At 29.1% G+C, this 17,290-nt stretch overlaps 3 protein-coding genes across 9 annotated transcripts in view; 1 reads left to right on the forward strand and 2 right to left on the reverse strand.

Annotated features, from left to right (window-relative positions):
• Positions 1–163: 163 nt before the first annotated feature.
• Positions 164–3,391, reverse strand: LOC105205271 (probable dimethyladenosine transferase). Of its 2 annotated transcripts, XM_039450980.1 has the most exons (6): positions 2,519–3,391; positions 2,286–2,402; positions 2,036–2,204; positions 945–1,290; positions 715–821; positions 164–294 (listed from the first exon to the last, which is right to left on the reverse strand). In XM_039450980.1, exons 1-6 carry the CDS (start codon positions 2,574–2,576, stop codon positions 252–254), a joined length of 840 nt encoding a protein of 279 aa, XP_039306914.1. In that variant the 5' UTR covers positions 2,577–3,391; the 3' UTR covers positions 164–251. The 2 variants fall into 2 exon arrangements, with proteins under 2 accessions (XP_039306914.1, XP_039306913.1); XM_039450979.1 differs by having other exon boundaries at positions 2,036–2,402; positions 2,519–3,390.
• A 127-nt stretch (positions 3,392–3,518) lies between these two features.
• LOC105205995 (putative protein tag-52) lies at positions 3,519–9,367 on the reverse strand. 3 transcript variants are annotated; one of them, XM_039450976.1, is made up of 8 exons: positions 8,954–9,363; positions 8,729–8,859; positions 8,418–8,639; positions 6,324–6,510; positions 5,504–5,916; positions 5,289–5,426; positions 3,876–4,112; positions 3,519–3,782 (listed from the first exon to the last, which is right to left on the reverse strand). In XM_039450976.1, the coding sequence occupies exons 1-8, from the start codon at positions 9,048–9,050 to the stop codon at positions 3,633–3,635; spliced, it is 1,575 nt and encodes a 524-aa protein (XP_039306910.1). In that variant the 5' UTR covers positions 9,051–9,363; the 3' UTR covers positions 3,519–3,632. The 3 variants fall into 3 exon arrangements, with proteins under 3 accessions (XP_039306910.1, XP_039306911.1, XP_039306912.1); XM_039450977.1 differs by lacking the exon at positions 8,418–8,639 and having other exon boundaries at positions 8,954–9,367; XM_039450978.1 differs by lacking the exons at positions 3,519–3,782; positions 3,876–4,112 and adding an exon at positions 4,140–4,504.
• A 559-nt stretch (positions 9,368–9,926) lies between these two features.
• The window catches only part of LOC105205272 (membralin), a 103,332-nt gene continuing 95,968 nt past the window's right edge, over positions 9,927–17,290 (forward strand). For 2 of the 4 annotated variants that reach the window (XM_039451362.1, XM_039451359.1), the window contains exons 1-6: positions 9,927–10,128; positions 11,296–11,689; positions 12,912–13,144; positions 14,267–14,489; positions 14,698–14,821; positions 15,771–16,005. In XM_039451362.1, coding sequence (XP_039307296.1) covers positions 11,423–11,689; positions 12,912–13,144; positions 14,267–14,489; positions 14,698–14,821; positions 15,771–16,005 — 1,082 coding nt within the window. In that variant the 5' untranslated portion in view covers positions 9,927–10,128; positions 11,296–11,422. The other 2 variants (XM_039451360.1, XM_039451361.1) reach the window with 2 other exon arrangements.

Below are 17,290 nucleotides of genomic sequence, written 5' to 3' on the forward strand. Positions count from 1 at the left end.
TTTTTCTGAAGTTTCACTTGGAGAGTAAAATCTGGGAACATGAATAGTTTTTTATATGCATATGACTTTTTGTTTTGTCTTCATTTCCCGAAACATTACATAAGAAACTGCCTTATACTACACTTTGAGAGAAAAAGCTCTTTAAAAACTAACAAAAGAACCATTTATTTCTTTAATAAAGCATGTTTATTTTATATTATTTATAAAAATTTTAGTTTATACATAAATAATGTATATCGTAATAGATAAATTCATGTAAAATGCACACCCTCCGCATTGAATGCATGTAAAAGGCTGAAAAAAATACATTTTTGTTAATTTTAATGTTTTAACATTTATGAAGTAATTATACATCATCATAAAGTATAACTAATCATATACACAAACACACAAATAGAGAATCAATACTATAAAATAAATCTTTAATTTAAATTTTGATTAATTGGATCCACTAAAGTCGACATCACACAAAACATACAAACTTATATAGTTATCTTCATTAGTCAATGTATAAATACGATATTGAACCAGTCAATGAACAAATAAAAACAACGTATAATTACATTTGCAAGAAAAAGTAATATTTTAATCAAATTCATACAAAAATTAATTTTAAAAAATATTAATTTTGTAATTTATTATTTAAATATTTTTCTGAAGTTATTATTGGTTCAGCGACTGGTGCAGTGACCCTAATATTAACTTGTTTATAACCTGATAAAGTCATCTGTATCCATAGTCCTAGCTCGTTTATTCTTAGAATCTGCTTTCTCTAACACATGATTTATCAAATGCTTGATATCAAAATTATTTGGAACAATCTGTAAATATATCAATCAATATAAAATGTAATAAATATTTTATAATATAAGAAATTATTTCCATATTTCCAGATATATCATTATAAATTATAATTTATCTTGTTTGTAACGTGTCAAATTTACCTTGTTGTTCAAACTACAGTGAATCTTATAATTTTTCTCTAACATAGTAACAACTGTAGTTTGTTTGAAAGCTGCCGACAGTGTTTTATTTTTTCTCATGAAAGCAATTCGTGTCAGGCTATCCCATTCTTGATAATTGATGGGTGGTGGTGGATTTCTTGGCTCGATTCTCACTACATTTGATTCCACCTTAGGCGGAGGTCTAAAGTTATTCTTCCCAACTTTCATTAACATATCTACTCGTGCTAGCAATTGTGTGTTGATGCTTAAGCGGCAATACAATTTGTCACCGGGTTTAGCTACCAAACGTTCTGCAAATTCTCTTTGAAACATAAGCACAGCACATCTGTAAAAAAAATAACATGTACCACAGAAAGGTTGCTCACTCGAATTTTGCACATCATGTGTATATGTGTAAGGCAAAATTACAATATTTCACTAAATAATCGATGTACAACAAAAATATTTCTTTATTTCAAAGAATAAAGTTTATACTTTAAGATGGTATCAATGATGTATGTATATCTATATTTATCAATTTTTTTATTAGGTAGTAGAAAAGACTATAAATTTTATGATTTTAGATATTTCAAATGCATCTTATTCAAAGTTGACCACATGCTAAAGTATTAAAGTGAGAAAGAATTAAACTAAAAAACCATATAATAAAGTGTTTGCCCTACAAAACTCTTTTTTTGAAATTATTTTTACATTAATTCTTCACTGAGTAATTACAATTTAAAGAGATGAACATGTATATACATATTTTATATATATATATATATATATATATATATATATATATATATATACATTGCTAAAAAAATTTATTTGACTGACAATTAACAGATTTGATCTCAATTTTTTCACCTTACATTTGTTTCCATTTTATAACTGGAAAGTTGAAGGCTAAAAATAATGACTCATATATCATAGAACATTTCAGCAATATTGCAGAAATATTAAAAGTATATTGTTGCAATATTTTTGAAATATTCTGTGTCGTGTAGTGGAGAAGTAATAGGTGAATGATAATCTGCTTTAGGAAATTAAGATTTGTATTAGAATCATTTTCATAAGTAAATAATTACCTGAAAAGTGGTCTGTGTGAAAGTAACTTAAATACCAATGGTGATGAAATCTGGTATGGAATATTGGCGACACATAAGTCAAAGAAAGGCAGATCTGACTTTAATACATCTCCAAGCACTATTTGTAATTTGGACTGATATACAGTTCCTTGAACACGCTTTTGTAATTCTGCAACCATTCTCGGATCAATTTCACACGCTATTACTTTCTTTGCCTTATCAAGCATTTTTACAGTCATATTGCCTGTACCAGGACCAATCTCCAGCACAACATCAGTTGCCCTGAGGGCAGCTTTTTCAACCATGGTTTGAATAACCAAAGGGTTTTTCAGTATATGCTGACCCTTATCTTTATTAAATAAAATTCCTGTAAAAGGAGATAAATATATTTTTTACAATAATTATTCTAATACAAAAAAACAGTTTGTGTGCTTTATATATATTGATATATATATTTAGATACAGAATATATTTAAAAAGTACCTTGTCTCGCCACTTCCGTATGAACGCGAGAAGTTATTTGCGTGCGAACTTTTGGCATTATGTTTGGTTAGATGAAATGTTTGAATTATAAATAAATAAGATCAATTCTATAATCACATGGTTCTGCAGATACGTAATCTATATATAACGTGTGTTCTTTAGTAATTATTCAGTTTAGTTTCTCTAGTATAAATATCAATTAAATTATGCTACACATTTGTACATGAAACGAAAGAATCTGGCAAAAAATCCGTCTCTGCTTCGCGAAGCGAGATAATCGTTTAAAATGGTTTAAAATTGACTATTCAGGTTAGGACAGGTTAGGAAATCTGTCATATGCATGGATCATCATGGATGGTGTGGATCGTGTGGATCAGTGGATGTAGCGGAATCACGGAACTTTTTAGCGTTTTTCATTGGAAAAACTAGTGCGCATTGAGTATACACTTGCCACAGGTAATTGGGCGTTTCCGTTGGCATCGTCATCGCGCGAATCGAAACGTCCAATTGCCAGCGGCGGATGCACACTCAGTGCGCACTAGTTTTTTTAATAAAAAACGCTATTTAAAAATGAGCTTTCTACAATTATTAATCGATGCATAAGTTGTAAGCCATAAGAATCGACCAATCACAGTCGAATGTGAAGAGATAGCATCATATGATTTTAGAACACATTGGCAGCCACGACTGTCTGTTGTCACCGGAAATAGTACATACATACACATACATACTAGTTAATTCTTTGCAACTAACGATGGAGCGTTTGCAACTTAGGGCCAGTTTCACAACTACCGATTAACTTAACTACCGGTTAAGGGTCAAATGTGATCGGATATTTCAGCATATTTCAGGTCAATTCTACTTAATGACAAATGCGATTGATTAATTCCAATAGAAAAATCAGCCGATTAAGTAATCGGCGTTGGTGTAAGTGGCCCTTATATATGTAGAATGGGCTTTTATCTTTGGATTTAAAACATCAATATAACACACCAATCAATTAAAGTATAATAATTTCTCTTTTATTATTTATATACAATTGTAATCTATTTATATACATACGCATGCACACGCGCGCGCGCGCTCTCTCTCGCACGCACGACGCATATATAAATTATCTGAATGTGAAAAGGTCTTTTATTGTTGTACCAATAGATGTAAAAAATTCATTGATCATTTGGAACAGTGATGCGTGTTCTTTAGTGTTCGATGTGATCGAACACGAGCTTGTACTTCTGTGTATCCCTGTTGTTTTCAAAAGAGTCTAAGGAAAAGATTGAATGTTATTTCCATAAACACATTTTACATTTACATAAAATAAATCTCCATTTATATCTCGTTGTAATTGTCTACTTACATTATTGTTATTTGACTTTTTTAAACATCTGTATACAGATATATATTGTATATTTTTGTTTTTACATGATTTTGTATTTTTCAGCTCTTGGATACAGTCAGTTTTCGATACAGAATACTCATCCTGTTTAAATCTCTTGGTTTTATGAAGAGATAAACAAGTATTATCGCTTTTAATATCTTTGTCCATTTCATTATCCTTTTTAAAGTATATTATGTTGGAGGTATCTAATGATACCTAATATATAAAACACAATATAGAAAAATAGTTAGACAGTAGAATAATTTGATAGTTTATACAGGCTATTCAGTAAGATGAAAATTTAAAGAATGATTCTAGATGAGATAAGACGAAAATAATAATAAATTTACGATTAGTGTTTACTTTTTAATTATAAGTGTTTAAATATTCACGTAAAAGGTGTAGCACGTGAATATTTAAGCAATTAATAAAAAAAAATAAAACCTTAAAAAACCTTAAAAGGGTATAAGTTAGAAATCTTGACAAAATCCCATTTTCTTAAAGTATATAACGTTAGAAATATTTCCTCAAAATTTTACGTTGATCCGCTGTATTTTTATGGAAATACATGGCATTACATCTGTCGGAGCGCCCCAAGCAATCTGTAGCTGTACAAGTATGAATATCTATTTATTACTCAAGTATGTTACAGATGTTTAAGGGTTAATCAAAAGATTTTTTCCAATACATACTTTTTTTAAATAAATAAACTTTTTGATTGGGTTTTATGCAAAAAGTAAACCTTTAACTTTGAACAGCCACCATTTTGTTACAATTTAATTTTTTAGAATATTAGCTGGGTTCAGCAGACCCAACATGTTGAGATATTTTTCTAGATTATCCAATTAGACTTTCAGATTTAGAAGAATATACAAATAACAGCGAGCGCTCACTTAACTGTTGAGTCTACTGAATGCAGAATTGATCGTTTAAAATCTAGATATCGTTTAAACTCGTATATTAACTAAATTTTTTGGAATTTTTCATATCAGATAATCTACGTACAGCAATAGTCATCGCGAAACGCGTTTTAGAAAACAACTTCCCGGACATTAGCTATAATTATTTCGTTTATTAATATTTGCATTAAAAATGTGAAAACTTTATCAAGGTACACTCTTTCCAATATAGAAACTTTCATACAAAAATGTGCATACATTCTTTTGAAAAAAAATCACAAAAATTATCTTTTTTTGGCTTCCTAACTAGATATACCCCCTTAATAATAAATTTGTTCTTGATTTTTATCTAGTCATTTCTCAAGTTTTAATCACTTGTTGCCGAGAGAGAGAGAGAGAGAGAGAGAGAGAGAGAGAGAGAGAGAGGGGGGGAGGGGAGAAAAGGGGGAGAGTACGAGAGAGGACGTATATTTAAAAAATAATAATGATTTACCTGTTCATCTTCCCTACATCTTTTTCTTTTGACAGATTTTTTTGGTATATCATCTGATGGAAATTTATTAATATTTTTATGTCTAAGTGGCTTTCTCGAGCTACTTTCCTTTCTTAAAGTTTGTCTGCATTCGGTATACTGAAAATAAAATAATACATCAATCACTAAATACAAATAACCATGTGTCAAGATATTTTTAACAATGTAAGAAATACTTTTTTGATAGCATTTTGTATAGATTGTATCCATTCGTCACTGTCACCTATTTCCGAGTACAATAAGAACGTTTCGTGCAAACATGTTATACGAAACAGTTTTTTGCTCAGAACGCAAGTCAGATTGCATTTGTTTAATGGTAGAACACAAGATACATTCAACGATGTTTCTGGTTCGCCTTTACAATACAATAAAGTGTCATTTAAAAGAACAAAATATCTCTTATAAGCTGAATTGCCCCGTCTTGAAACACGCATCAATGGTCCTTGCTTGATTAATATTCTACCAGGTTTCACAAGATTAATAGAAGTAACAATACACTTCTGAAGATTCAATAATTTTTGCGTCTCTTCATTTTGCGCGATTAAGGTATTTATGTGTTTCGCAGACTTTTCAATTTCAACCAAACATGCTGCAATTAAAATAAAATTAAAATTGTTAAAAATTCAAAAACATATTTAATCCTCTGTTTACAATCTTTTTTGGCACAAACGCAATTTCAAACGTAATTTATTTTTTCCATATTTATTGTATAAGTGTTAATATTTGAGTTAAAATACTATTTAGTAGTAAAGATATTGAAAAGTAAACTCTTAAATTATTCCAGATTTTTTAAAAGTCTAAAAGAGTAAAGGAAGACTAAGTAAGTCAAAATATTTAATTTAATGATTAAAAGAAAATAAATTTTAATTAAGATCATACATCTTTTTGCTCGTTATCAGTCTTTCACGTTCTTTCATTAAAAAAAAACTTAGATTAAATATAAAAGATTTAGACTATAGACGGAAGGTATTTGGCGATTGGTGATAATATAATTACCCTGTAAATGTCTGTACTCTCTATGTCCATAAGGGGTATGTTGTAATACTTCTTTAACAAGTAATTGATATCTTGGTACTCTTTGTACTGGTGTAATTAGTAATGAAGATAATTTCCTGCCTACTTCTGGCCTTGTCTCTTGATCAGAAATAAATTTTTTAAAGGCAGCATCATTCTCCTCACTGGTCTGAAATTATAATTTTAGAGATATTACATATTAATTATATTACGTGCGTATTTTACATCCGTATTTTTGTTTATATTTTATTTATGTTCTAAAAACCATATTTTATTTTAACATTAAAACAAGACAGACCTGTGAATTTAAAGATTTTAAAATTTGAAAGTTATAACTGATTTTCTATGTAATTTTGTGCTGAACATGAATCTGGTCACAGAAATTACTCGTCACTTTAAGTTTTTGTGATAAATGAGATAAAATTGCCGAAAAAAGACGATTTTGGCTATTCATACAAATATTGCAGAAAAAAAATATATCAATACTAAACACACATTTTGAAAGTTTTTTAGATAAATCGAAACTGTTATTTAGGCCTCTGAACCGTTATTTCTGTATGCTTTTTGTTCTTAATGATAACTGTCGGTGTCGTTGCGCAAATACTTAAACGGTAAAAGGTTGCACAATGGTACTGATAACTATTATTCACTATTTTACTGATTAAGTTGCGTTTAAACAAAATATTCTGATCATAAGTATTTTAATTTGATAAAAAGTTTCCATTTTCATGGCATAATCAATTCTATCATGAATGACTACAGCGTTATCTAACAAGTCAGATTTTCATAAAATTTATTGTCAACAACTCGCACTTCTGTCTAAAGCTGGCATTCATAGTCAATTATTTAAAGATCATCTTAAGTAATATTTTAAGATGATAATATGGCTCTCTGATTGGTTGATGACATCTTAAGACAGTAGTTGAGATGATTTTAAATATAAGAATTGACTGAATATCTACTTAAATCTTATTATCAACAATTTGAATTTACTCACTAGTAACTGCAGCAGCTCAGATCAGTATTATATATTTTTCTTGTTTTATTTCTATCAAGCTTAATTTTCTCATTTTGTTAAAAAATAATAAATATTTATGAATATTTATCATAAATATTGTATGTTGGATACTGGTATTGCTTTTCGTATTCATTAAATTTATTTCACAGAGCCTTTGATTTTAGTATGCTAATTATTTTAAATTGTTTTTACTTATTTATTGATTAGAGTAGTTCCCAATGGAAAAAATTTACTAAATTTCGCTAAAATTTTACTAAAATTGCTAAAAATTTGATAAAATTTTGCTACAATTTCACTAAAGTGATATTTTTTTCAAAACAAATAACAAAAAATCCTTGAAATTAAATTAACACTTTTCTGCAAATTTAGTCGAAAATTTTTCTGATATCTTTGCTAAAAATAGTTTTCAATTAAATTATTGAAAAGTTGCTAAAAATTCTATGAAATTAAAATTGTATAAACATTTCTTTAAAAATTGTTTTAAAAATTTAATATTTTTTGGAAAAATATTAAAATTTCTCTAACATTTCGCTGAGTGTTACAAAATATTGCTGAAATATATGGAAATTAGAAGTTGCAGAGCAATTGTTCAATTGTGAGTAATACACGATATTGCTGCTAAGAATGACATAACAATGTTTTGTACGTAAAAAAACCATAGGATGTAGAATGAAAGGAGTAGCATTATTCAATTTTCCATTAGTCTTAACAAGAATATTTTTTGAAACAAGACGATTTCATCAAAAAATTTCTTGAAAGCGAATCCCAAAATTGGACTCCAGTGTGAAAAAAATAAGACACTTTCAACATTTTTTAAAATTTAATTGAATTTAAAATAATGAATTTTTATGACTATTTTTATATTACAATTATGCTGAAAATATGCTAAAATTATATTGAAATTTTGCTGAATTCTTTCAAAATGTGAAACAATCTCATATATCTTGTTTATGGTTCAATTTCTGGTAAAAGGTTTAGTGATATTTCAGTTAATTTTTCAACAAAGTTTTTCCTGCAGGAGTAAATGTAATAAATTTTTTCATACTTGATAATTTTACCTGTAATAGATTCAGTACTTGTGTGTAATCATAAGCATAAACAGAATATAACTTGAAGAATGGTGCAAGTTTATGAAACACTCCAGCTATATTATCAGGATTACATTTTAATCCTGCCACTAGTTCACCACTCACATTGTATAGCGTTTTTATATTTTCAGCTAGAGTAGCAAGTAATGGGTGATTCAGCAATTTTCTCTCGAGAATAGGTTGTATGAAAAACTAAAGAAACATATATATATATATATATAGATATACACATATTATTAATATATCTGATTGTAGTAAAAAGTATGTATTAAAAGGTATACGTTTGCCAAAGTTTCCAATTGTTGTAAATAAGTAACCTCCGTAGTTAATATTTCTTGAATGGCTTGTAATCTTAAAATTCTTTTCCTCTCCTCAGCGCATCTCTCGTTATTTTCGTTCAAAGCCTGTAGGACTGAAAAAATAGGTACAATCTTTTTTATTAATTTAAGTAATAACAATTAATAAATGATACACATTTTATATAAAAAAAAAGATATAAATTATACCCTTCATACGGCTCCGCATGCTCAACATATTTCTTTCATTTATAATTTGTTTCAACTCCGAACTGAGACTGGCTTGAGGCGACAACGGTGAATACATAGTCGTATGTAGAAATTATTTTCGAGTATTTGGAAAATAAATGAACAACAATATAATAAATGTTGATCTACTTAAGATACAATGGAAGTGAGTAGTATTTAAACTTTCTTTCAAAAATTCAGGTAAACGCAATTCAGTATGCCGTCTACGAGCATTCACGAGCATTGGAGCATTTACTCGTATACTCGTTAAAATTTAAATCATTTAAACAGTGCATCTACTACCAGCTACCAGCTACCAGCATGACAGGCGCGTTCAAAAATATCCATAGACCAATAGACATGAGCGACGCGTTCCAAAATTCACTGGCGAGTATTATGGGCTGTGTTCCGATATAACTGCCAGTACTGGCAGTGGTGAAAAATCCGTTCCGTTATTGATACGCAGCGCACTGCGACAGCATCTAGTAACATCAATGACGTCATGAATGGTAGCCATATTGCCACTGTGACTACTGCAGCTTCCAAGGTGAGGTAGCTACAGTGCAATATGGCTACTATGCTGTTCCGAAATACGATGCTATAGCAGTGCTGGCAGTAATGCAGTAATATTGGAACAGTTGTGACAGTGTACTGTCATGACGTCACATTTACTGCACTGCCAGTAAAAACGGAACACAGCCATGGTTGCGTTCCGAATTATGTAGCACGCTATGGGTCAATGCACAGAGGACACGTCAACGCGTGTTGTGTGCATTGAGCATATGTTTTTGAAATTTTCTGACTCGAGCGCTGATTGGACAGTCCGGTAGTCCAACCTGCCTTTGTGAACATGCTCTAGGGAGTTATAGCGCCACAGAAAGAATAGGAATATGTTGGAGCATGCGACACGAACAAACCTATAATCTGAATCTGCGATTGGTGAATCTACGCGCGTGTATGTGATGAGTTGGTATATACAACCTAGGAGCTTATCAAAACATACGCGATGATGAAGTGACAATTTCGCAAAATCATATTTGCCATGCAAACACGTGAATTTTGCACGGCAATTTATTTCACACAATAGTGGCAATTCTACAACGGTATCATCGAAGTCGTGTTGGCGTTAGTGTTATCTATTGCGTTTTCATTACGAGGTATGAGGTATGACATACCAGATGATATCAGATTCGTCTTGAAAACAGCTGAAAATTTCGCGACGTTTGATCGATGTTGTCAAACGTCAAATGTCATTTGCGACGTGTTAAATTTTTCTGTGGAATATATTCGCTGTAAATGACAAAAGGAGACAGTACATTTGACATCTAGTGCGGGCAATTGACAAGTTTTTTTTTTTCGATCAAAATTACGTAACGTAATAAACAGCAATCGCTCACTTATTTTGCATACGCGTTTTTTTTTATGCGTAAAACTCGTTATATTTCATCGTATTCAGCTCGGTTAGTGATCTTGTCCTAAACAAATTTCTGAAGCGTGATCTCTTAAATTTTTTATCTAATTTTTAAATGTTTTTCATGTCCCAAAATAAACTAGGTTATATCTCTATAAGTTCTACAATATTATTTAATATTAAATAATATTCCTGAAGTATTTAATATTAATACAAAATGGTTATATGTCCACTCCTGGATATTATATAAATATTATATGAATATTATATGAGAAATAAATAATATTTACTTCAATATTTTAAATTATCAAAAATATAACTTTTAATTATAATAATTGTAAAGTTTACGAATGTTTTTTCCATAAAATAATTTATATTAATTTTTGAATAAAAATAATATTTATAGAATATTTTTATAATATTCCATGGATATTGAAATAATATACTACAGATATTATACAGGATGTTCGATAATGTCCCCACGTTTTACCATAGAAGCACGCATTTGTAATTTCTAATATAATAATATGTTAGAAATATATATTCATTGATAAATCATGCTCTTATGGTAAAACATGGGGACAACCATTATCGAATACCCTGTACAAAGTGAACATATAAATTAATACAATATTCTTATAATATTAAAAAATACCTTTTTAGAATATTATTTTAATTTTATTTTAATATTTAATGATATTTGTATAATATTCTAGAAATGGAGCTTATAGTGATTTAGTAGAGCTTATAAGAATGTTGTAAATGTTACTTTTTTTACAAATTATTTGGATTAAGGATATTGTTTTTTTTTTATATATACTTTTAGTACTTACATATTTTACTTTTTATATATTTAATAAATTTATTAATATTACCTGTTAAATAGTTGATTAGTATCCTTTACTTGTTTCAGAGTACAATGCTTTGGTACATCAATCAGAAGTGACGATTACACATATGTGTAAATATGATGATTTTTATGTGATTAATTATTATACAAATTTTTTCATACTTGTGAGAGCCATTTATGTAACATAAAAATGTCGCAAGGAAATGGTGCTGCTGTTGCAGTGCCGAATAATCAAAACGGTGCAGTAGCACATAATCTTCATAGTCTTGCTGGTGTCATAGGACCAGTTTTAAATAACAATAATATGAATATAGCTAGAAATAACAATAATCAAAACCCGTTGATTAACGTGCGAGACAGGTTATTTCATGCGTTATTTATCAAAGCAGCATTAGCCTACGCACGAACATTTCCAAGGCCTGTCAGGAGATTTATTGAATTTATAGTCCTTTTAAAGGTATGTGCAAGATGTTTATTATCAAAGTTAATGCACTTTGTCCAGGGTGTTCAACAACAGATGGGAGAGATTTTTGGAATTAAGGAGTGAATCTAGAGGTTAAAATGATACGATAATCACAAGCAACAAAATTATGATTAAGACTTTGTTTTTTAATTATAAATGTTTAAGTGTTCATGTTTCTTACACATTTTTTACATGATATTTAACATTCCACGAACTAGGTTCCATTTTTTAAATGGGACTGCTTACTTTTTATTACATATTCTTGTAGCTTATCTCGAGACCTTTCCAAAACACTACAAGAAAGTTTATTTTTGTTAAGTACTTTCCGAGTTGTGACGCTTGAAAGTTACAGTACACTGTAGCTTTCAAGCCACGCACGCACACACAACGAAAAAATTTTCTATCTTGAAAAAAAAAATGGCAAATTGCTTTGCCGTGGAGGTATTATGATAACTTTTGTCCTTGAAATGATACATATTTTGAAGAAGATAATAATGAGGACGATATGAGATTGTTGATTTTGAATAAGAATGAATATTTGAAAGAATAGTTAAGAAAGGTACATGAATTTTTAATATTTTTTGAATCACTTAATCCATTAAAAAAACCATGTTGGACATTAATGACCCTCCCTTCTCTTTGTTACAATTAACGGATGCCAAAAAACACATTACAGGATGAGGGTTAAAAATGAAGTAGTCGTAATTTTGTTACTCTTGATTTTTGTCTTTTTATATAGTTTAAAATCATTCCTTAAGTTTTTTCTTATCTGTTACTCTGTATATATAACAAATTAATTTCTATACAAGGTGTCTCATACTTACACCCGTTAATGAGAACTTTCTGAGATCATTTTGAGACAAAAATTCCAATACCAAAATATCAATGTTGAAATAGTTTTTAAATGAGAAAGGTTTAAAGTTGATAAATTAAATTATCCAAAATACACACACTCAGTGACATCGCTCAATAGTGAAGAAGTTTCCAATATGATTCTTATTTTTCACATTAATTTTGTACACATTTATCGTGCGGTGTGCAAGATGCATCGCCATGCTTGAGAACGCAAATTTTGAACAGCTTGTCGACTTTAAGTCTAAGCATCTATTATTAGCTTTATCAGGCCAAGTTTGAGACATTCTGTATAAGAAACGAAGTAACCAAATAAAAAAACTATAAAATGTTATAAAAGTTATTCTAATAATTTTGTTTACAGGCTATATTGGCATTTTTTGTATTGGCTTATATCCACATAGTATTTTCACGTGCACCAACCAATTGTTTAGAGCACATAAGAGATGAATGGCCGCGAGATGGCATATTGAGAGTCGAAATTCTCAGGAATGGTGGTGAAGATTATAGTATAGAGAAAAGTTACGCCAAAGAGGAGAAATTGAGACAAGAGAAAGTTGGTGATTTAACTGCTTTAGGAATAATAACTGGAGATGGGTAAGCTAAAATATAAATATTACACAAGATGCAAAAATGTATTAACACAAGGAAAAAATGCTATGGTTGTTATAACAATAGTTTCTAGTTTGGAAAAAAAATGTATGTGAATTTAAATTTACTGATATTATATTGAATACAGTTGTTAAAATATGCTCATCTTGTAATCATAGTTTTTATGATACATTTAGTTATACAATTATAGTTCTTATGTAACATTCAGTTTGAATACATTTGGTTGTTTCAATCAAAAAATTATTGCTATCTCTTTAATGTTCTCTTTAATGGAGTAAATAGTATAATTAAAAGATCTATAAGATATATACATTTACATAGTTGATTTATACCGAAGTTATGACATTGACGTTATAAGACTGGACGATCACTGTCATCCCATTCTTCAGAGAAATATTTATGATTACCCAGTTTTATGACATTGATGTTATAACTCCGGCGTAAATTGGACCGTGTAAGTGTAGTAATAGTTGCACAGTACTGAAAATTTGATTACAGTAATAGATAGCAAAAGTAACTAACAAAGAATTTTCATACATAAAATAAAGTGTGATCCTTTTTGTGTATATTATTTATATCTTTGTCAGCGAAATGTTTTTATTCTAGCAGATTAGTAGCAATTGTGTTCGCATTGAACTTGTGTCTCTTCTGTCAGAGCTTGCCGATATAATTTAAGCTAATCTAACGGCAAATTGGTGATAGATTCTGTTTGATTTCTGCTGCCAATCTGCTGCATTAAATTTCTAAACTACGTGTAGAGCTCTGTTTCTGCCATCAATTTGCTACTAAGTGAACTACTTGTGAACAGATTTTATTACATTTCTGATCATGTGTTACCATTGTCATTCGATAATATCATTATATTAGTTTATATTATGTTACTATTATAATATCCATATAGCAATTATACTTGTTAAGGTTGGACAACCATATAGATCGCTTCTAGTATGGTTTCTATAACTTTTATATGGATAGGCGACAAATAACATTATTATTCTGTTATGGCAACTTTAATTTTTTTTCCCGTGCGATCTTATTAACTTTGTGTATAGATAGCATATATATATATATATATATATATATATTTTTTTTTTATATTTATATTAGCTTTATAAATATTGAACCGTCGGCCGTTGAGGAAGAACGAGACATAAATTCGGCCTCTGCCGAGGAGAATCATGAGAATTTAACATCACTTGAGCAAGATCTGATAAGAAGTGCAACAATCTCTGGAGATATACAAAATCCTGACTTAAGCACAACAAATACAACAATGAGCTCATCGTTGTCAACGAAGCTTTGGAATGGTTTAAATATAGCTAAAAAAATAGTATGTTTGTCTCCTAATTTGAAAATATTAATAACACTACTTGCAACACTAATATAAGATTTTTTAATGTTTTAAAAATAAATATCAGACATAAAAAAATGATTGATATTTATTTTTTGTGGAATTAAATAAGTATTTGATATATCAGCAAAGCAATATATATAACACAATTCGATAATGTGAAATATTTATATACATTTTATTTTAGTCCTCTGGGGAAAAAATTACGAGTGCAAAAGGTAACTCTACGGAAGTACCTGATCATTCAAATGAAGATAACGTTGTACAGTTAAAAGATAGTACATTGGACATTGATAAAACAGCTAGAATAGGTAAATAATCTGTACAAATATATTACAATTTTAATTATGAGAATTTAATTGGTGAGAATTGAAATATAATTATTATTCTAAATTAATAAGCGTAATACAAGTAATTTTTTTTTTAAATAACGTTTAATACCAAAATATTTTAATATAAATAATATAAATAAAATTATATATCTATATATGTAGATATAATTCATGTTACACAAATATTTTAATGTTAGAAGTGTTATTAATGTATATACACAGTGAGGGTTTAACTTGAGATTCAAATATTTTGAGAATTATGCATCTTACGAAAAAATTTTTCTACATCAAATTTGTTTAAATTGAGGAGAGTAGTAAGATAACGATATCAGTTAAGTCATAGATGGCGTTTTTTATCGGTGAAATCAACATTAATTTTATTTTTTTAAATAGAAACCTCCATTTGTTTATTTGTAGCATATTGTTATACCTAAAGTCGAGAGGTTTTTAAAACACTATACTGAAATATTTTTTCATTAAATAGTATAAAAATACATATATTGAATTATAAATCTCCATGTGGTATTACAAGTAGAACATTAAGTCACAATAATGTCAAAATGATATAAAAATGAATTGTAATTAATCAAAAAGTTATTTTTAAAAAATAAGAAAATGCTATAAAATTTGAAATTTTCATTTAAAAAAATGAAGTTGATATCAGTTTCACAGGTAGTCTACTGACATAGCCATCGTCTATGTCAACTGATAGCGTCATCTTATTGCCCTTTCGAATCAAATAAATTTTATCTCAGACAATTTTTTCATAAGATGCATATTTCTCAAGATATTAAGATGTATCAAGTTAAAAACCTTATTTTGTATATCTAAATAATATGTACATATACACATGCATACATGTACATATAAATAAAACCGTTTCTTTATTAACATAAATTTTTCATTATATTTTCTATCATATTTTCAGATGATGGGTATATCGTGGAATATTCATTGGAATATGGTTTCCTGCGATTGTCACCAGCAGCTCGACAAAGACTAAACATTCCAGTAAAAATTGTCACTTTGGATCCATTGAATGATAAATGTTTCGGTGATGCATTTTCGCGCTTGATACTCGATGAGTTTTTGGGATACGATGATTTGTTGATGGCAAGTATTAAGACGCTAGCAGAACACGAAGACAACAAAGGTTTTTTACGGTAAGTATGTTACTTTTATGTTTAATGGTGAATTGCATATATTTTTATAAATGTATTAATATTTATACTTTAATTTTCTGTGTATACACAAACACACACACATGCACACACACACACACACACACACACACACACACACACACATGAAAGTTATGTTTATAATATTTTCATTTTTGTTAAACAATTTGTTTTTATTTATTTTATGTATTACTATTTTAAATTGTTATAATTAAGATTTTAAAAATAATGGAGAAATATCGATATTTTTATAAGTACTTTAAGGCTCCTGACTCCTCATCCGAGAACTCCGCGTTGATGGTAGCGACATTTCGTCGCGAACAAAATTAGAACTAATAAACGTGAAACGTGACAGATTGACGATGAAATGTTATCGTGCATGTCATTTTGTTATTATGTGTTTCATTGTAAAAACATGACTTGTCTCGTATTTACCAAATACGTAAAAATGGACCGCGAGTAAAGTTTCTTTGAATTTTATACATAAAAGTACATTTTTCACTCCTTTTAATAGCTATCCGTGTGTTTTCCTGTCTGAATAGACGTCACTTTACATGCTTTTTACGACTATTTACTGACTGCTAGGCGAAAAAAGGATAGTCGTGACCGATATTTAGAAATGTTTTAAAGCCATCTGATTAGTCTGTTTTATCCAAATTGGCATTATTTAGAAATGGCACGTCGGACAAAATTATGTGCCCATGTGTTTTCCTGTTTCAATTGCTTCACTTTACATGCTTTTTACAACTATTTACTGATTGTTAGGCGGAAAAAGGATAGTCGTGACCGATATTTAGAAGTGTTTTAAAGTCATCTGCTTAGTTTGTTTTATCCAAATTGGCTTTATTTACAAATGGCATGTCGGACAAAATTACGTGTCATTTCACGCAATTTCTCGCTTCTGACGTCACGACTTCAATATGGCCGCGGCGAGTACTCAGGAGCCTTAAATCTTTGAGATAATTTATGCGAAATTTGATGGTGATTCTGAGCTTAGTTGTTCTAGAAATAATTAAAGTTTTTTTTATTTATAGGACTAATCTTTTCATTGCAATGAAACTTTTGATTATTTTAAGTTAACTTAAAGTACTTATATAAAAAAGAATCAGATTTTTCCAATTATTTGATACATTTTTATTGGAGCATATTTTTAGCTCATATAAAAATTATTTTTAATTCCAGTAGAAAATAAGCATCAATTTTTTTTTATTTCAAATATAATATAGAATAATTTGTAATTTTTTCATTATTTTAAAAATCATTACTT

This window comes from Solenopsis invicta, chromosome 6 (genome assembly GCF_016802725.1).
Source record: "Solenopsis invicta isolate M01_SB chromosome 6, UNIL_Sinv_3.0, whole genome shotgun sequence".
Lineage (NCBI taxonomy): Eukaryota > Metazoa > Arthropoda > Insecta > Hymenoptera > Formicidae > Solenopsis > Solenopsis invicta.